The 18,730-nt window shown below is 49.7% G+C and overlaps 9 protein-coding genes across 9 annotated transcripts; 5 read left to right on the top strand and 4 right to left on the bottom strand.

Annotated features, from left to right (window-relative positions):
- Positions 1-4: 4 nt before the first annotated feature.
- rgsC (putative intermediate filament protein (Mdm1)) lies at positions 5-4,032 on the top strand. The gene is made up of 2 exons (XM_073744860.1): positions 5-2,787; positions 2,841-4,032. Exons 1-2 carry the CDS (start codon positions 147-149, stop codon positions 3,872-3,874), a joined length of 3,675 nt encoding a protein of 1,224 aa, XP_073594393.1. The 5' UTR covers positions 5-146; the 3' UTR covers positions 3,875-4,032.
- A 263-nt stretch (positions 4,033-4,295) lies between these two features.
- BDW70DRAFT_78893 (uncharacterized protein) lies at positions 4,296-5,598 on the bottom strand. The gene is made up of 4 exons (XM_073744858.1): positions 5,338-5,598; positions 5,225-5,276; positions 4,988-5,171; positions 4,296-4,928 (listed from the first exon to the last, which is right to left on the bottom strand). Exons 1-4 carry the CDS (start codon positions 5,525-5,527, stop codon positions 4,776-4,778), a joined length of 579 nt encoding a protein of 192 aa, XP_073594392.1. The 5' UTR covers positions 5,528-5,598; the 3' UTR covers positions 4,296-4,775.
- On the bottom strand, positions 5,150-6,323 carry BDW70DRAFT_139537 (uncharacterized protein). Its single transcript, XM_073737402.1, has 2 exons — positions 5,779-6,323; positions 5,150-5,588 (listed from the first exon to the last, which is right to left on the bottom strand). The coding sequence occupies exon 1, from the start codon at positions 6,154-6,156 to the stop codon at positions 5,782-5,784; it is 375 nt and encodes a 124-aa protein (XP_073594391.1). The 5' UTR covers positions 6,157-6,323; the 3' UTR covers positions 5,150-5,588; positions 5,779-5,781.
- Positions 6,324-6,487: 164 nt separating this feature from the next.
- Positions 6,488-8,506, top strand: sonA (putative nuclear pore complex protein (SonA)). Its single transcript, XM_073737401.1, has 2 exons — positions 6,488-7,463; positions 7,531-8,506. The coding sequence occupies exons 1-2, from the start codon at positions 7,205-7,207 to the stop codon at positions 8,358-8,360; spliced, it is 1,089 nt and encodes a 362-aa protein (XP_073594390.1). The 5' UTR covers positions 6,488-7,204; the 3' UTR covers positions 8,361-8,506.
- Positions 8,507-8,681: 175 nt separating this feature from the next.
- Positions 8,682-10,848, bottom strand: BDW70DRAFT_78836 (methionine--tRNA ligase MES1). Its single transcript, XM_073744857.1, has 2 exons — positions 10,674-10,848; positions 8,682-10,610 (listed from the first exon to the last, which is right to left on the bottom strand). The coding sequence occupies exons 1-2, from the start codon at positions 10,808-10,810 to the stop codon at positions 8,771-8,773; spliced, it is 1,977 nt and encodes a 658-aa protein (XP_073594389.1). The 5' UTR covers positions 10,811-10,848; the 3' UTR covers positions 8,682-8,770.
- A 14-nt stretch (positions 10,849-10,862) lies between these two features.
- On the top strand, positions 10,863-11,891 carry BDW70DRAFT_78834 (Yae1 family protein). The gene has a single exon (XM_073744856.1). It carries the CDS (start codon positions 11,075-11,077, stop codon positions 11,648-11,650), a length of 576 nt encoding a protein of 191 aa, XP_073594388.1. The 5' UTR covers positions 10,863-11,074; the 3' UTR covers positions 11,651-11,891.
- Positions 11,892-13,136: 1,245 nt separating this feature from the next.
- BDW70DRAFT_161473 (ICE2 family protein) lies at positions 13,137-14,519 on the top strand (the record flags this gene model as incomplete). The annotated part of the gene is made up of 2 exons (XM_073740984.1): positions 13,137-13,658; positions 13,713-14,519. The coding sequence occupies 2 exons, from the start codon at positions 13,137-13,139 to the stop codon at positions 14,517-14,519; spliced, it is 1,329 nt and encodes a 442-aa protein (XP_073594387.1).
- A 1,494-nt stretch (positions 14,520-16,013) lies between these two features.
- Positions 16,014-17,080, bottom strand: BDW70DRAFT_78808 (endosulfine family protein). The gene is made up of 3 exons (XM_073744855.1): positions 16,723-17,080; positions 16,578-16,661; positions 16,014-16,513 (listed from the first exon to the last, which is right to left on the bottom strand). The coding sequence occupies exons 1-3, from the start codon at positions 16,756-16,758 to the stop codon at positions 16,133-16,135; spliced, it is 501 nt and encodes a 166-aa protein (XP_073594386.1). The 5' UTR covers positions 16,759-17,080; the 3' UTR covers positions 16,014-16,132.
- A 393-nt stretch (positions 17,081-17,473) lies between these two features.
- On the top strand, positions 17,474-18,673 carry BDW70DRAFT_139527 (SAM-dependent methyltransferase). Its single transcript, XM_073737400.1, has 6 exons — positions 17,474-17,656; positions 17,715-18,043; positions 18,103-18,120; positions 18,176-18,286; positions 18,347-18,465; positions 18,521-18,673. Exons 2-6 carry the CDS (start codon positions 17,722-17,724, stop codon positions 18,575-18,577), a joined length of 627 nt encoding a protein of 208 aa, XP_073594385.1. The 5' UTR covers positions 17,474-17,656; positions 17,715-17,721; the 3' UTR covers positions 18,578-18,673.
- The last annotated feature ends 57 nt before the right edge of the window (positions 18,674-18,730 follow it).

Here is an 18,730-nt window from a genome sequence, read left to right as displayed (position 1 = left end):
CCCGTTTTTGCTCGGTCATAGACCCCAGAATCGTTCCACGTTCCTTATCGGTCAGTTCGTTGGCCATGTATCCTCTTGCAGCTTCGCCTTCCTTCTCTTGCTGGCCATGAGAATAAGGTCGATGCTGTGCATATGATCTGGTGAGGATGCCCCTGAAACATCGTGATTACGCTCTAGCAGGCCTCGGCGGATTCATCGCTTGGGGTTTCGCTATCCACTGGCTTCCAGTTCTCCGATACCTAGGATATGCTCTGGCCCTAGGGGCCTTCCTTGCGTCGAGCGCTATCTTTGGTCTAGTTCTTTTCACGACTCGAAACTTACCCTCCTCCAAGTTTACTCGTCCCAAAACTCTACCTGTCGCATTCGTCTCACGTCGACACTGGAAGAATGAGATTCAACGGTACGGGAAGCGCGCCGAGTATCATGCGGAGTCGCTCTACCCTGAGTCATTTATTGTCTCTGAAAGTATAGACGAAATTCTCTCGTTCATTACCCGGGACTTTATCGCGTCCTGGCACCGCAGCATCAGTTCAAACCCCGCTTTCCCCAACGAGGTGGACAAGGTGATACGGACAGCGGTCGGCAACCTACGCGATCGACTTCTGGCGGAGGATGTTGTGTCTCTAGTTGTCTCTCGCATATTTCCTATTCTGACCACTCACCTCAAGGAGTTCGACATTGCGGAGCGATCTGTGCGGGGAAGGAACTTGACCCGCAATGTTACCGAATCCGAGGAGTTGGATCTTGCTATCGCAAAGAAATACCGTGATGGCCACCTACACCCAGCCGCAGTGCTGTCGCTTTCCGACCAGAAGGCAATGGAGCAGGAGTACTTACGAAAAGTAACTGTTGGTTTACTGCCTCAATTATTCCCTGCGAATGTCCTTAATAGTCGCATCGTCTCTGTGCTCATTAGGGAAATTCTCTCGTGTGCAGTACTTTTCCCTCTCGTCTCAGTGGCCTCGGATCCGGACACTTGGAATCAGCTGATTGAGGCCTATGGGCGAACCACACTTCAGGATCGCAAAACGGTACGAAAGCTTCGGGCTGCCCTGGATGAGCATGCTTCTCCAGCTCCCAAGGCAAAGCGCGGTCACCCCTTTCCGCGTCTCTCACCCAACGATTCAGAACGGGCTTTTGAGCGATTTGTTCGAACTATTCGACGCTGCAATAATCTTTCGGACGCCCGGCGATTCAGAGCTCTTATAGCCAGCCAGTTGAAACGAGAGTCAATGGTGGAAGGGCAGGACCCAGTATACCTTAGACGACTTGAAACCGGAAAAAGAGTCCTGGACCAGAAGGTGACCAAACTTTCAGCTCCCAATGATCAAACGTCCCATGTTGCAGCCGCGGCTTCACACTTTCGCCGCAAGAGCTCATCCGCGACTCAGGAAGCCTCTTTGGTTGACGTGATGCATGATGCTTCAGGTCTCTCGTATTTTATGGAGTTTATGGACCGCCAGCACCTCATGTCCCTCGTCCAATTCTGGATCGTGGTCGACGGGTTTCGTAATCCACTTGAGGATGACTTTGGAGATGAGTCATCCCCCAGCTCGAACACTTGGACTACCGCGGACAGGAATGATATAGCTCTGATAAGTGCAACATACCTCGCAAAACCTGAACTGAAGGTGACGGAAGAATCTCGTCAAGTAGTGAAAGCCTTCCTGAGCGCAGGAAAGCGCGCCACCCCCGAACAGTACCGCAGAGCCCGTACGGTGATATTGTCCACCCAGTCTGCAGTATTGGAGGAGCTACAGGAAGTTTACTTTCCCAAGTTCAAGCAGTCAGATCTATACTGGAAATATCTTGCGTCCGATGACGTTTCACATGGTAGCGCAGCCATGTCATCGCCTTCTTCTCAGCAAAGCCTTGTGGGCGGTCTTGATGCTCAGGAAAGACGCCCGCTTCCTTTGTTGTTAAACCGAACGGCATCTCAACCTGGACCTAAAGCGAAGATAGATCTACGAAGAGCTGCTATCTCGTCAAACGACGTCTCTGGTTTGGGAAAGCTCTTTGACGGCGAAGAGTCGACAAGGCGATCAATGGATTCCGAGCGTTCAGCACCACTATTTGACGACGATTATGACACCGATCCGCTTGCTTTGTCTAGCCAGAGTCTTGGCCAAGATACGCCGAATGGGGTTCCTGAGATTAGTGAGAGAAGAGTAATTGAGAATATGGAGGCAGCTCTAAATGATATTATTACCAATGTGCCCAAAAATGGGAGGATTGAGGAGCTCTCTACTAGTGATATGAACCAGGGATCACCACGAAACTCAAATGAATCTTCTCGCGTGGAAGGACGTGGAGATGATAAACTGAAGCCCAGCATCGCCTCCTTAGGGCTTGTGGACGGGTCCTCGCGCCGGGGAGTATTTGATGACGACCTCTTTCCCGAGCAGCAAAATTATCTTGAGGATGAATATGAGGAGCCAGAAGGTACAGATGGCAAGGACTCTGCGCTCGAGGTTCATGAAGCTGCTCCGGGAGATCTTGGGTTGACGGAAGCAATTCAGGCGCTCACGGCAGACATTGAGAAGCTTGGGTCACAAGAAGCAGTAGTCGACACTTTGACTCGAAAGGCAGAACTCACCAACAATACGGCAGAGCTAAGAATCTTGAGAAAGTCCAAAATGAGCATTCAACGAGAGCTCCACCGTAAAGAGATGCAACGTCAGCAGTATATGATTCAGGAGAGCGATAATAGTCTTTATGGCCGGTCGACCGTCCGAATCAAGTCCATTGTAGTGGGCAAGGAGGAGGACGGCCGAGAGTTTGCGATGTGTATGCTTGACTACCTAATCGCAACCTGGTGAATTCGTGGCTAACCCCTCTAGATGTTATTGAAGTACAAAGGAACGCTGGGGAACAGATGCCCGCAGCGTCCTGGGCGGTTGCGCGTCGATACAGCGAGTTCCACGAGCTTCACCACCAATTACGCACGCATTATCCGTCTGTTCGTCAGTTAGAGTTTCCTCGGAGGCGGATGGTCATGAAGCTTCAAAAGGAGTTTCTACAAAAGCGACGTTTGGCTCTCGAGGCGTACCTTCAGCATTTGCTGCTTCTCCCGGAAGTATGCCGGAGTCGTGACTTGCGCGCCTTTCTCTCTCAGCGCGCAATTATCCCACGCGACGAGACACCGCGGGGTGGAGAAACAAAGGACCTAGTGACCCGTATCTACAACTCTGTCGCCGACGGCATGGACGATTTCCTAGGAAACTTCGGTGTGCTGGACCAACTCTCAATCGCCGGACAGAATCTCATCTCCGCGGCCACTAACCAACAACAGCCCAACACTAGCGCAATATCAACAGACTCTGGGCTCACGACCGAAGATGCTGTCACGACCGCTGAAGCCGAAGCCGAGCTAAACGCCTTTGAAGACCGCGAACTTGAACCTTTCATCAAGCCCATCTGCGATCTCTTCCTGGAGACCTTTGAGCTCAACAAGGGCAACAACTGGCTTCGCGGCCGCGCAGTGGTCGTGGTCCTCCATCAGCTTCTTGGCGGCACAATTGAACGCAAAGTTCGTGAAGGTGCCCGCTCGCTATTTCAGGACGAGCACCTTCTCCGCTACCTCACGCTAGCGAAGGACACGCTCTGGCCTGGTGGTGTTTTTCGTGAGAGCAGAGTGCGCACAGCTTCCGAACGCCTTAAGAGCCGAACAGAGGCAAGTCTCGTTCTTGCAACCCTCGTTCCAGAACTAGCTGGTAATGTAGTCGGACGCGCAAACGCCCAAGCTGCAGCGAGGCGGATCTTCGCAACACTAAATAACCAGCGACTAAACGCCCATTTAATCTTTACTCTCTTGGACGAAATCGTCCTAGTCCTGTTTGGTGGTGAAAAGGTCACTGGCCGGACTCGACTGTGAGTATGCTGCTTTTTATGAATAACGATGATATTATCCTGCATGACCATGATGACGGAACAGAACCTCTTTGCCTGTACATTAGACTACAAAGACGACAAGGTGTTTGTACGTCCGTGGTGCACTCCATAATGTAATAATGAATAGCGATGACACTGAAACACTCTTATACTTCCTTACCTCCTGTGATCTCCAGTCTAGCTTCGACGGACTTGTTGTACTCGATACACTTTCGTCCGGCGGGATGTCTAGCGTCACCAACATTGATTAGATGGATTTTTGCCTTGAGAGGACATGTCCATTCAATGAAGTTCATGAAAACTAGCCCAGATTCTAACTAGGGTGGCCCGCTATGCTCCACTACTCATGGTTTGGGTCATACACCGTTCACAGTAGGTGAATTGAGACGCTAGGCTGCAGTTTTCTTCATTGAACTCACTGCGACTCATGCCAGTGATGATAACTACTTATTGGGGTTCACAGTCATTACAGCCTAGTTTGGTAGCCCACACTCTTTTGGGCACTATCTACTCTTTTATGGAGCTCATATTGGAAGAAGACTCTTATTCTCTTCATTACACTTGGATTAAAACGAGTGTAAGACGCCTGGCCCTTAGGTCGGATCTCTCTGCATTGCGTCACAGATATAGCCTGTGGACGACCGAAAAGAATATGACTGTAGCCAGAGCTGAGATTAAAAACCACAAATATCAGGTTACGACGAGAAACACCTGTACTCTTGACGCAAAGCTTCTAAAGTCTGCAACCATTGAAAAGCTCAGAAGAGGCAGGACAACAGACGAAGCATTGTCAGCTCTTAAGAGTCCATGGAATGACCATAAGGAGAGACAGTACCGCATGTGCGAATGTTCGAATGTTGATGATTGGTCACAAGACCACCACTCTACGCTTCTTCCTTGGCCTTCTTCTTGGACTTCTTGCCTGACGACTGAGCGGGAGGACCCTGCTTCGTCTGATGAACAATGAGACGTGTCCAGCACTCTTCCTTGTCCCACTCGAAGCCAGCGAGGTAGGGCTTGTCCAGTTCGTCATCAGCCTGTGAGCGGTGCGTGTTAGATGCATGTTCTCCGTAGACAACATGGTAAGTTCAAATACCTTCTTCTTGAACTGCTTGTAGATTGCGTCCAGCGCATCCTTGATTGTCACGCCCTTGAGATTGCGGGCCGTTACTTCCAACCCTAGGGGGAACTGAAGGTCGATCTTCTTCACCGGCGGATTCACAAGGTGAAGTTTGAGGATGTCCTTGTCCTCGATTGTTGACGGTGAAGTGTTCAGCTTCCTGCAAAGGGTCAAGGGTCAATGAGATGAAAACAAGCCATGGTGGTGACGTACCATCCCGTCTTCTGTGTTTCGATGGGCAGAGTAATCTCAATACGTTTCTCTTCTACATAGCAACCGAGTGTCAGAATCATCGTATGATTCTCGATAACATTGTGTAGACTTACCTAGCTCCTTGATGTTGTACACACCTTCGGCCTGGGACGAGGTGCGTCTGTGGGCTTTCTTGTCTGCCTTCTCCGCCTTGTCGGATGCCTTTTCATCCTTCGGGGATATCGACAAGCCACCAATGGCGGAATCGACCTTCTTGAGCTCGTTGTGCTCAGCGTGATCAGTGTGGTCGTCGACGAGAGACATGATTGCAACGGAGCTTTGAGGATAAGCAGCCGAAAGGGGATGTGATGTATCTGATGAAAATCTAAGGCACAAGGGAAGAGGTTAGATCTGTGTTAACCACCTGGTGACTGCTCAGGAACACAACAAGGATGACTACAACTCCAGGGCATGCTCGGTAACCATTATTGAATATGTGATTGGAGGGACTTGGTACAGAGACGGTGATGGAGGGTGGTCGGGTACTGGAAATGCAGGAACAGGGTTAGGCTTACCAGTTAGTTGGATGCGAACGTTGAGATCCAGATGGGATGGAAGAAGGAGAAGAGGAGGTAAGAGAAGGGAGCGGAATGAAAGGGAAGAAGAGGAGAAGCACATGGGGGAGGGTGAGGAAAAGAGGGGAAGGGCAGGTGACCTCCATGGATTGTGCCAAAGTCTGATGCTTCACCTCGTACATTGCCAGCGGTACGTACCGTCCGTCCAGGAGTCATGACATTAGCAGTACTACAGCCTACTTGGGGATTGGCATCTAACGGGCCATTTGCGGACGTGCTTGCTATTAGAAGAGATAGTATCCAGAAATACAGCGTTAAAGGGATGCGTGGACAACCTATAGTAGGGATAACTTGGGATTGTGGCGATGTGGATGGCATGCAGGAAGATTGATGGCAGGCCTGAGGAAACAGCCTGTTTCGGGAATGGCCTTTCAAGACCGTGGCCGGACCAGCTCAGTAACACTGCCAATAGAAGTCCAAAGCTGGACTATAGGTATGCCGTATGATGCGAGGGAGTGGTGATGAAAGAATCTCCGCACCTGTCGCAGAATACATCAGACGATGGTTCAACCCAGTCGGATGTTTCCCGCATCATCCCACCGGAAATGTCTCAATTTCATCCAATTCCGGTTCTACCGCGACTAAAAAAAAGGTCTTTATTTGTTTTCTTTCTGTAGAGCACCAGTCCGCAGACTGATACAGGGTATTTTCTTGATCACACGAGTCTGACGTCGAGAGCTGTCTGGTAGAGGCCCACCAAAGCTACTTAGGCTGCACCCCGCATTTCCACCCGCTCCACTTGATCCGTCCACTTAGCCAGGAATCCCGTGACTCGTGTTCTGGGCAATCCTTCAACATTAGCTATTATTATTGACGACTTTGCTAGTTCTTGGACAAAAGTGTAAGACACGCTAGTAAGACTTGATATCAATTACGTCTTGTCCTCAGACTCTTAACGGGCCGCGAACAAGCCTGGGGACAACTACCTAACTACACAAAATCGCCGCGCTGGCTGACACTTGTGCCTCAGAGCCTGCTTGAATCAATTCATTATCATACAGCTCCGGTTAGGAACCTGACACCGAAGGGAAGTGTAGAAAGTATTTGAAAATGTGCCCATGGCCACTGTCCTTCATAAGCTCCCTGGGCCTGTGGCTTAATATCTCTTTCTACGGAAGGCGGTAAGAAGCAGCCGTGATACTGCCGGCACCAAAGCGCGTGCTACTCTGTAGTTATCGGAGCGCTGCGCCTTCTCTCTAGGGTTATTGACTCTGCTTTTCCAACCGCATAACAAGTCTATTCTCTTTTTTGTCGTCTCAATTGTCCTTCAACGCGCTCTTGATACCCGTCTCTCAGTAATTACACTCACTTAGTCTATTCTACCGCTTCGAGTTTTAGTTGGGTTGAGAGAAAAAAAGTTGTCGAGATGTCGGGGCTCTTTGGCGCCACGGCGAACACCTCAACAGCTGCCAGCAACACCACCGGGGACATCTCGAAGGACGTCGCTCTCAACTCTCCACCCGAGGACAGTATCTCAGATCTACGTTTTTCTCCTGCGAGTGAACATCTGGCCGTAGCGTCGTGGGACAAGAAAGTCCGCATCTACGAAATCAACGAGCAGGGTCAGAGTGAGGGGAAGGCTCTTTTTGAGCATGAGGCTCCCGTCTTGAACTGCTGCTGGTCACCTGTAAGTCATCGACTCTATGAAATCTCGTCGCTTCGGCTTGCCGCTTACAGTGGTGGATTCCACACAGGACGGGACAAAGGTCGTCGGAGCGGGTGCAGACAAGGCGGCTCGTATGCTCGATCTCGCTGCCAATGCTACTGCGCCTATTCAGGTCGCCGCTCATGACGCCCCGATCAGATGCTGCCACATGATCCCAAATCCGGCCGGTGGCACGCCTCTCCTCGTGACAGGCTCCTGGGACAAACAGGTCAAATACTGGGATTTGCGGCAGTCAACTCCTATCGCTTCGTTAGAGTGTCAGGAACGTGTTTACACGATGGATGTCAAGGATAAGCTGCTAGTCATTGGGACGGCGGACCGGTACATCAATATAGTCGACCTCAACAACCCCACAAAATTCTACAAAACCATGCAGTCGCCTCTGAAATGGCAAACTCGGGTGGTTAGCTGCTTCACAGACGCAAATGGTTTTGCCGTCGGAAGTATCGAAGGCCGCTGTGCTATACAGTACGTCGAAGACAAGGATTCGAGCTCAAACTTCAGTTTTAAATGCCATCGCGAAACGCCACCCAACCAGCGTGATATCAACAACATCTACTCGGTCAACGCCATTTCTTTCCACCCCGTCCACGGTACCTTCAGCACGGCGGGTGCAGATGGGACTTTTCACTTCTGGGATAAGGATGCCAAACATCGTCTAAAGGGATATCCCAGCGTCGGGGGCACAATTTCAAGTACTGCCTTCAACCGCACAGGCAACATATTCGCCTACGCCGTGAGCTACGACTGGAGCAAGGGTTACTCGGCGAATACCCCACAGCTTCCCAACAAAGTCATGCTTCATCCTGTTGCGCAGGAAGAAGTGAAGCCAAGGCAGAACGCTAGGAGGCGATAATCGTGTTAGAGCACCAGGCTAGTCATCATTCGAGTTATTAATGCAGACGGTGGAATCGGACGATTGGAAAGCATACATATGTGAATTAAACTGCCCGTACTTATATCATCTTATCATTATGATACAAGTCTAACAAAGGTTCCATTTTTCAAGTTAGCTCGGATGGCGCTGGTCTTTAATTCCGTTATGAGCTTTGACTGTGTAGTTATATTTACAGTAATGCATGCAAGCGTGTTTGTCTACACTACGCCTCTTGACTGTCCGGTGAGGTCAAAACTATGTTGTAGGATAAATTCTACAAGGTGATAGTATATGTTATTGCTAGAGTTACCGCTCGTAAATATTCTCGCTTTCGTGTCTACAAAAGTATCTAACTAAACCAACTGCTAGAAATTCACACGTATAGACAGTCACGAACTTGGGAACGTAACCTGCGCAACACCATCGGTGACCTTCTCAACAGCTTCATCGTTCTTCCCCTCCGTCGTGACACCGGTCGATTCTGCTCCTCCCTTGGCCGTAGACTCAACAGAACCAGTGCCGGCGGCAGCGGCAGCGGCGGCAGCCTCCTTAGCCTTCTTTTCCTTCTTCTTGGCCTTTGCAGCGTCCTTGGCCGCCTTCTTCGCAGCTGCCTTGGCGGCTTCTTCTTCTTTCTTCTGTCTATCGGCCTGTGAGCCGCCGAACTGGTCGCGCCAGACGTCGGCTTTCTTGGGGTCAATACGCGAAAAGAGGTACTGGGCCTTCCCGATCTTGTGGCCGGGTTTCAGCGAGACAGGTTTCCAGCCGTCCTTGATGTCCTCAAGCGAGGGAATGAGTGAGAATTGTGCGTTAAGCTGTTCGTTGATGGACTTGGAGGTGGCGGGGAGATAAGGAGCGAACACGCTAGCGAGGAGATGGATGAGGTTGAGCACGGTACCGACCACTGCGGCGGCCCGCTCAGGTTCGTTGGCGATGAGGGAGTTGTCCAGTCGGTTGGCCTGAATCAAGCCGTTGCCAGCTTCAGCGATCTTCATAGCGGTACTCACACCAGCACGCAGGTGTACGCCCTCCATCTCTTCGATGTACTGCCGGAGGAGACCAGTAACCTCGTCCAGGGTGGGTTGAAAGCTATCTGGAATGGTGAAGTCGGGAATGGTGGAACCATAGGAAGCAGCGACAAGCTTGACGACCCGGTTAACAAGATTGCCGAGCTTGGCCAGCAACTCACTGTTGTTGCTATCGACGAACGATCTCCACTCGAACTGGGTGTCTCCTGTCTCTGGACGGTTCTTTAGAAGATAATAACGCCACACGTCTGGGGCGACGCCAGTCTCTTTGGCGTTGTTGCCGAAGACACCGATTCCGCGAGATTTACTGAACTTGCCACCCTCGTAGTTCAAGTACTCGGCGGTATTCAAATGGTGGAGCATAGTCCATTTTTCCTTGGTTCCCAGCTGACATCCGGGGAAAATCACGCTGTGGAAGGGCACGTTGTCTTTGCCCAAAAACTGATAAAGCTGGACATCCTCAGGATTGCGCCACCAGAGTTCCCAGTCAGGCGTATAGTTTGCAGTAATTGATGGATAACCAATGCATGCTTCAAACCACACGTAAAGCACCTTGTTATCAAATCCATCCAAGGGGACGGGAACACCCCATTTAAGATCTCTTGTAATACCACGATCCTTCAAGCCTTCTCTCAACCAGTTTTCAGTGATATTGCGAGAATTCTTGGGCCATTCGCCCTTCTCCATAGCTGGAAGGACATATTTCTCAATTTCCGGCTGGAGCTTATCTAGGAGGAGGTGGATATGTTTTGTGTCTCGCTTTACCGGAGTAGCACCATCGAGCTTACACCGGGGGTTGATGAGGTCGAATGGATCGAGGAGGTGGCCACACTTATCGCATTGGTCTCCGCGAGCATCATCGTAATGGCATCGTGGGCATTCTCCCTCGACGTAGCGATCGGCCAAGAAAGACCCATGGGTCTCGCAGTACGGCTGTTCAGCGGTTTTTTCCGCAAGGTACCCATTGTCATAGAGCCGCTTAAAGATGGCCTGAGAAATCTCAGTGTGTTTTTGCGTCGGAGTGCGTCCGAAGTGGTCGAATCCGATTTCAAACCATTCGTACACTTCTTGATGGATTTTGTTGTACTTCGCGCACAGCTCCTCCGGCGTCACCTTCTCCTCCAAAGCCTTCGTCTCCGTGGCGGTGCCATACTCGTCGGTTCCGCAGATATACAGCGTGGGATGTCCACAGGCCTTGTGATACCTAAAGATCTTGAATTAGTTTGAAGTTGCCCGCCATAATCCTAAATGAGAGCGGATGACTCACCTGGCAAAAACATCGGCACTTAGCACAGAACCGACAATGTTTCCCAAGTGAGGTACGTTATTGACGTAGGGTAAAGCGCTCGTAACAAGGATGTTACGCTCGCCTTTCTTGGGCAGGATTTTCTGTTCTGTAGCCATGACGATAATTGAGATGGCGGGGTTGCGGAGGGGCAAAGGATGACCTAGTACGGGGAGCTTTTTTTCAGTGTTGGATGAATCATCGGCCTTCGGCAGACACTTTGGACTTGAGCGACGAACAACCCCACAACTCTGCTAAAGTCCTCCTTCTGCCCTGTTGACTATTGTTTTAAGAACCTTGTCTTTCGGACGTAGCCCGCAAATCTTCCGGCGTCTAAATATTATTTTTTTGGTTGGCTGTGCTTCCCAATACAACTAGCCGACATGGACAATAATCTCCTCGAGAGCCTGCTTGATCTAGAGGAAGATTTTTACAAAGAAGGCTTCGACCTAGGAGCAGCGGATGGCGCAGAGGCCGGATACACAGAAGGAAGTGTATTTGCGGTGGAAAAGGGGTTCGAAAAGTTCATCGAGTTGGGAAAACTCTATGGCAAAGCGCTGGTTTGGGCTCAGAGGCTTCACGACATGAAACAGAACGCACACGAGACACTTCCGAATCCCGAATCAATCACTATGCTGTCAGAAGAAGGGAACACTTTGAGGCCATCCGTCTGCAAGGGAATGGCGGAGTTCCCACATAGCTCTCGGCTCGCAAAAAATCTCGACACACTTCTTGAACTGGTCGATCCTGCATCACTCCCCATGCAGAATACGGAGGAGGCTGTCACAGATGTTGACGGACGTCTGAAGGGTGCCATCATAAAAGCAAAACTCATTCAGCGTGCGTTCGGAGAGCGCGAGGACCCATCGGATCTCCATCCTGATGCCAAAAGTGGTCAGGTTTCTGGTGACGGTACTGGTAGTATCGAAGATATCAGCTCCCTCAACATCAGACATTGAGTCATGTCTACCGGGCAACAAAGTCCAAGAATCTTTATTTCATCCTTCGCTTTCGGTACCCTTTGGCACTGTCCTCTGACTCCTACATCTCCGAACAAGGCAGCAAACCAGGCGGCCTCAGCAATGGTATTTCCATAACCCAATCGTGTTGGAGTACTCATAAGCTTCTTGATCAAGAGGCTCGTCAAAAATCCGTCCCACATGGTGCTCCATATGCGTTCAAGTGCAGAATGGGAGTCAGATATCAATCGTCAGAGCCACAAGGATGCTGTGAACAGACAAGAGTCATGTTTTTGTGCTGGTAACATGCACAAACAAGTCTGGTGCATAAGCTCAGCAATACATTATTAGAAGCCCGCATACCAGAGCCATTTAGTCTTGTGCAGTGTTCGCTGATGCCCGCGGAGGACTTCAGCCTTCAGATGTTGTTTGTCTGAGATATCCTTTGTTTCAGGGCCAATCAATACCTATAAGGCTCGTATCAAGAACTGACTACGGAGTAAAGCTTCATTAGCTCTGCGTCTGACCTCCAGCCCGGCGCCGTAATGCGACTTGACGAGACATGACACGGGCGGGTTAAAGTGAAAGGCACAAGGCTGTCGACAGGTGGAGAGCCATACGAGTCCAGGCCGAAGTTAGCTTGAATTGCAGGCGGTGACTGTCCGTTTGACCTAGATGGGTTAGCCATGTACCGTTTTTAATCCACAGAGTTGAACTTCGGTCTTAAGTATAACTATACCTTGGTAGTAAACCAATGGCTACTGTTGCATGCATATCCAATCCAGGTTTTTCGCCGTCGATGAAGACGACATGTACTGGGGCTAAGTAATATAGACTCAGTAAACTAGTCAACGGAGACTTTTTTCATATTCTAGCTTATTTGTTAGTTGACCGCTTGTTCAAAGCCCAGGCGATTCTACCGTGTGGTTGCATCCCGGTCTGGTCTAGCCGAAGCTTTGCCAGGAGCCGGTGATCGGTCGTCTAACTTTTTTTTTTTTTTTTTTTTTTTTTTTTTTTTTTTTTTTTTTTTTTTTTTTTTTTTTTTTTTTTTTTTTTTTTTTTTAAATTATTGCATCCAACCCTTTCTTCGCCATTACCCCTCTTAAACAGGAAGACCTACTATCGCTCGAAGTCAGTTTTGGACAGTATTTCAGAGGTCAATAGTGCATGAGCCACGTGAAAGGCGCCATTTGTTCCGACCCGCACGATAAGATCCAAAACTTCCACGACAGCAACGTCCAGGAAGAAAAAAGGTCGTTCACAACTATCAGAATCGATTTCTCATCCATTTTCCCTCTCGCCTCGGACATCTCGATGTTCCCCTGCTAAGATCCGGTCAACTCTGCACCTTCCGCCTCCTCCAGGTTCGACCCGTGCGTGCCTGGGGGCAGTCAGACCAACATCGCGTCGTTTGGGCCACCACCTGCTTCCCTTCTCACTGCTCCGGGCGTGTGTCTTTTCGTGCGCGCCCTTGTTACTCGGCCTAATGTGGCTCTTTCGGATACTATCATCGGCTCTCTTTCTGACCGTCACTGTTTCCTCCATCCCACTAGCGTTCGACGTGGGAGGGAAGACATGCGGTCTGGCCTTTTCGCTCTCGCTTGCGACATTCTACTTCCTTTTCTCTGTCCTGAAACTTGCAACACCTAAGCAATCTTGGTTTCGCTCGTCTCTCATTGTTCTGATCAGCTCCTTACAATGGGTCATTATTCCAATTCTTCTCATCTGGTCACTCAACCGGTTCTCCGCCGACACTGATAATAGTACCTCATGGGTGGAACGGACCTTTAGCGGGAAGCGTGCACAAGACTCGTCCATTCAGGACTGGATATTTGGCCGTGATGGGTTACTGGAGTCTGTAGCCCTTGGAAACTGGGATAAAATTTTGAGATGGTCTACTCCAGTGTTTCAGCTCGCAGAAGGGTTCTGCAGCTTGCTGGTTATCCAGGCGGCCGGCCAGATCACACGATGGCTCGTGAATCGCGGGGGACGGAGCGATAGCTGGATGGTATGTCTGTCCCTAGACCACAATATTTGTAAAGAAACTAACTCTTTAATATAGATCGGTCTTCTTGTCCTCTCGGCCTCCGTCATATCGAGCTCCGTATACTTTCTTTGGCGTGTTCTTCAGTTCCCTGAGATCTCCAATGTTGATGCCGCCCTGATAGGCGTGACCGTCACATGTGCCGTTATATTGTGCGCTTGGGGAATTGGAAGTGGTCGTGGAAACCCAGTTGAGAGCTCTCTTTTGTTCGCTTATGTCGTGCTGTGCATCTACCAGATCTTTACGGACTACCAGCCATCGTATCCCGTGGAGCAGCCAGTTCAATCGCCTTCACAAGCCGGAGACTTCCCTCCGCTGCCCCCTATCATTATGGCCTCTTACACGACCCTAATGCATGCCTTGTCGCTCCTGCCATCCATTATCCACGCTGCCTTCAACATGATCACTGCGGTTTTCAGCGCAGTGACGCCCTCTGTTTTAATCTCACTTACTTACCGGATCCTTGTTTTGTATGCATCCACGAGAATCATACCTGCAGTTCGCGAAGCCGGAGCTCGCGCTCTCTCACAGGAAGCATCACTGGATGACTCAGATGCTGCTGGTCAGTTTTTAGGGTTTCTGAGTTACTTCTCCCCATCAATTCTCATTTCAGTATATACTAGCCTTCTCATGCAACATTTTGCGACGACTTCACAAGCCATGGGCGGTAGTGGACAATGGTGGAGTACTCAGGGTGCTGGAGGTGGGAATCTCTGGCGTTGGATTAATCTTGCTTGCACCCTGGCCTTGTATGCTATTGAGCTATGGCTTGGGGCCGCTGATGATCTAGACTCTGGACTCGCCGGTCATTGGAAGACAGATTGAACGTCCCGCCGAACTTGTGCATTGCGCGACCCATAACCTATCCTTTCTGGGCTTGGCCCTCGTTTCAACCATGCCCGAATGACTTTTCTCGAGTGGTTGATTGCTGGTTCCCCCAACCTGGAATCGAGCGCCTATAAGCATTAGGCATCCTATAACGGTGCCAGTCCTCTCTGCACTTTGCTAAAGAGGTGATGTCTTTTCTGGAAGCACCGACCGGTACGGCCGCCTATCCTGGGCCAGAACTGTCAACTCATCGACATCTAGTTACTCTGCTTTCTCACATTCTCGAAAGCCTCTAGGACCAGTTCTTTTCCAGCTTTGACCTCGCTTGATCAATCTGAGTATGAGTATGCATTCCGTCTGCCTACCCTGTGAGGTACACGGAAAACAAACCCTCGAATACGAAGATCTTGTCAACACCATGTCTGCCTTTAGGGTCTCATGGTTACCATTCACTTCTGGCTGCTAGGGTACCGTTGGTATTCAGCTGCGTGATGCCTCTCCCTCATACGTCATTTATTTCTATTTATACATGTCTACCTACTGCTCCCGGCAAATTCCTTTCCTGTTGATATACCCAAATCCACTTTTGACCTTATCGGTTCAGCTCTCCTCCTCAAATCTATGTTCCAAGATATACTTTCTAGACTCTCCACCTATCTTTACTCTACGGCCTTCGTTGTGTACCATGTGTAGCCTGGATTAGTGGCGGAACTGCATTTTTCCAGGCCTCCTATTTAATCGCTGGCAGTGTCTGGAGGACTAACCTCGCCTCGATTTCTAAATCCCCAAAGATCTGCCGACTTGCTTCTGCTTAGACGGGACATCCGCTCAACCTTGGCCTTCATCATTTTCATCTGGATGCATGGCCTGTGCGGCATCAATGGGTCGGCGAATGGGTCCTGTTAAACAAAATACGAGGCTTCTCAAGAATAGTGCATCATTACAAGAAATTCAATATAACGGCCTGCTAGCACTTTCGTCGTAACTAGCTTTCCAGCAGCTTGTAAATCGGTGAATAATGATTGAAGTACCCCCAGGATATCAACAATCTGTACTAGATACAGCCCAGCGCCTCGTGCGAACATCAGATTCGCGAGACCAACCAATACTGTCTCAAAGAATCATTCAAGATATGTAAGACGAAGATAAATGGGAACAGCAGAAGCAAGCATAAGTGACGTTTTGTGGATATAAACAAAGAAGAGGATTAATGGCAGAGGGAATAATGATATCATGACCAAGCAAGCGCCGAATCGAAACAAACGCAGACCCTGCATAAGCCCAGCTAATAAAATTGTATGAGGAGACAGCCGTCCGTAAGCGAGCAGTCTCTTCCTTTCTCCAGCAAAAGGAAACAAGGCGAAGCAAAGCATTCCCTATGCTGTAGGTGTTCAGGTGACCAAGGGCTTTCGAATACCCCGCACAGTCAATTTGCTTTTTCTGACCCCTCAACTGTGGACATGTTCCGAAACCGAAAATAACATTATTACACAAAAGAAGAGAAGAAAACCAAGGCGCCAGGCTCTTTTTGTACTAACTTAACTGTTATGATAAGGGAAGGAGCGTGGGTGAAGATAGGATCATGAAAAATGATCGTCTTTTGTGCTCAATCATCGCCGGATTGGGACGCCTTCAGTAGCAGGGGGTGGGCTTACAGCTTCATCCGAGCCCTTATTGTCCGCTGCGTGGGGCACGTTGTCAGACTCATCCACACTTCTTCCGCGATGAAGGAAGCTGCCCTCCTTGACGGGGCTGCGGCTTTGGAATCCAACAGACCCCGGATGGCTGCTGATGCTGCCAGGAATATGCTGTCCACCCTGAGCGCTGATGCTTCCCCCATTGCCCGCAGCGTTCGCACCAGGCGAGGTAGCTGTCAAATGAGGAATGTTTTCGGGAACTGGGTGTTGTGAGCCGATGTTGGTCACACCGACATCTGAGGCTTTTCCGGCTTTGCTGAGAGCATAGTCGCCTGAATCAAAATATTTCCGCTCCTAGATAGAGATAAGGCACATTAGTGGAGTGAAAGCAGCGGGAGGGAAGTCAGTCACTACATACCTTGAGCTTGTTCTGGAGCAGATCTTTCTTGTTAGGCATCTTGCCATAGAGACGCAGCAGACGCTGCTCATCGGGACTCAGCTTCTAAGCCACGGTTAGAAGCAGCCCAGTGTAAATAAAACAAAGAGTAATCAGCAAAACCTACGCTGGTATCGATCTTGTTCTGCTGATGGGGGTTCATCTTTATTGGTCGCCGCGAATATCACGCTTTGAGGGGAGTGTGTTGAAGACAAGAGTAAGGGAGGGAAGAACGACAGTCGTATGTAGGTATTAGGATTCAGTGAAGGTGTCGAGCGGGAGGTTGGACGAGGTCAGTTGGGTGTCGTCAGAGTACCCCACCAAGGGCGGGGATGGAAATGTAATGTAGTTCGAAGACGTAAGGGCGGCCGAGGGATTATCGGGTGTTTGTTGAAAAGGATAAGAAACGTCGCAGAAAGCGAAACAGAAATCGGGGGAGGAGAGCGGGATTGTATAGAGGGGATTGGAGGGAAGAAGTACTTGGGAGAATAAAGTAGTTGAAGTCTAAAGGACCACCGGTCCCATACTTGGGCCGGCATGGTATTATCTCATAGTGTGCCTTACCGGATGTGGTTAGCTCCAAAACTGGTAATGCTGCCGAAATGCCTCGATGAGGTATGTATTATTCTGCTCCAGGCATCAAATTCACTCCATGGACTATGCCAGACAGAACTATCCTGATTCAAAATAGTGGTCTGTAAATGGGAATAAGAAAGAAGCGAGTGCACTTCATGATATAGTTTGTTAGACTACAAAAGAGCCCAGGTTTGGTTCACAGTTTCTCCAACCTGTATATCATAGGTTAGCCGTATCAATTTAGACTCGTATGTCACTGGCCCCAAGAAGATCATCATCTTTTGGGCGTTGAAATCAATTTTAACCGATAGAATATTAGTAGGAAGACAGGGTGCTGATCGAGGACAGCAATCCCAGGCCTCGCGGCGGCAGAATATCTCGCCCGGGAACAGCACACAATTTTCTTCAAGTCCTCATCAAAACTCGGTTTATCTCTCACCACGGCCAGGGCCTAGTCCACGCTTTAATATCTTTCTGGTCCAAAGGTAGATAGACACCCGTTGCTTAGCTGTTTTTCAAATTTTGTTGACCGGAATATAACAGGTTCAATATGAGTGGACGGACGCCCGTTACCATTGTGGTTGAACACTTAGATCCCGAATTGGGTACATGGTCTGCCCTGGAGTATGGCTGCATCGCCCGAGAATCCCACGCGGCAGGCAGCAGATTTCTCCTGAGTTCAGTCCCCAAGTCGCTGCAAATGCCGGACGACCTGGCCGCTACAAAAGGGCTCGAGGTTGAGCATCGCAGCGTCGAAGAGGTCTTCTCAGATCGACAATCCAAAATCTGCCTGTTGGACCCTTCTGCTAAGGTCGAACTTAGCCCCGCTGATGGGGATACCTTTGAGGTCTTTCTCTTTGGAGGGATACTGGGTACGTACCCCTCATGAACTACGAATCTAGATTACTCCTAGGCTAACCGCGACATGCAGGTGATGACCCTCCACGAGGTAGCTAAAACCCAGGTAGCTGCATGAACATGTTGGACTGACAAGCTGGAACCAGATCGTACTTCTGAACTGAGGAAAAAGGGCTATGAGGGAAGGCGGCTAGGACCCGTACAGATGACGACTGATACAGCTGTACGAGTCACCCGCATGGTTGTTCATAACCGAGGTAACCACCAGACGATGCAGCTTCAGAGACCGCTAGCATCAAGTCACTGACCTCTAGCAGTTCCTTTAGAAGAGATTCAGTACATCGACAATCCAGAGATCGTGATCAATGAGCATGAGCGGACTGAGATGCCTTTCCGCTATGTAAAAGACAGCGAGGGCAAGCCTATCATGCCTGAGGTAGGTCATTGTAGCCCAAACTCGCTCATAGTCTGAGCATACTAACCGGTAATAGGGCATGGTGGAACTAATTAAAAAGGATGCTGAGAAAAGTATTGAGGATCTTTTTTAGCCTGTTGAGCGAAGCAGACAGTGTGTGTGAATGCAGAAGGTGAGCACAAGGTTAGAGACAGATGAACACTTAATACAACGGCATAATTACTGCGAATGTCTTCAAGCTTCGAGTCTCTTGAGCCTCAAATGCGGCAAGCCGACCGATCCTGAC

Source organism: Aspergillus foveolatus (assembly GCF_047715535.1).
Source record: "Aspergillus foveolatus strain CBS 279.81 unplaced genomic scaffold BDW70scaffold_37, whole genome shotgun sequence".
NCBI lineage: Eukaryota > Fungi > Ascomycota > Eurotiomycetes > Eurotiales > Aspergillaceae > Aspergillus > Aspergillus foveolatus.
The sequence above is the reverse complement of the archived record's forward strand: the minus strand, read 5'-3'. Positions and strand labels throughout refer to the sequence as shown.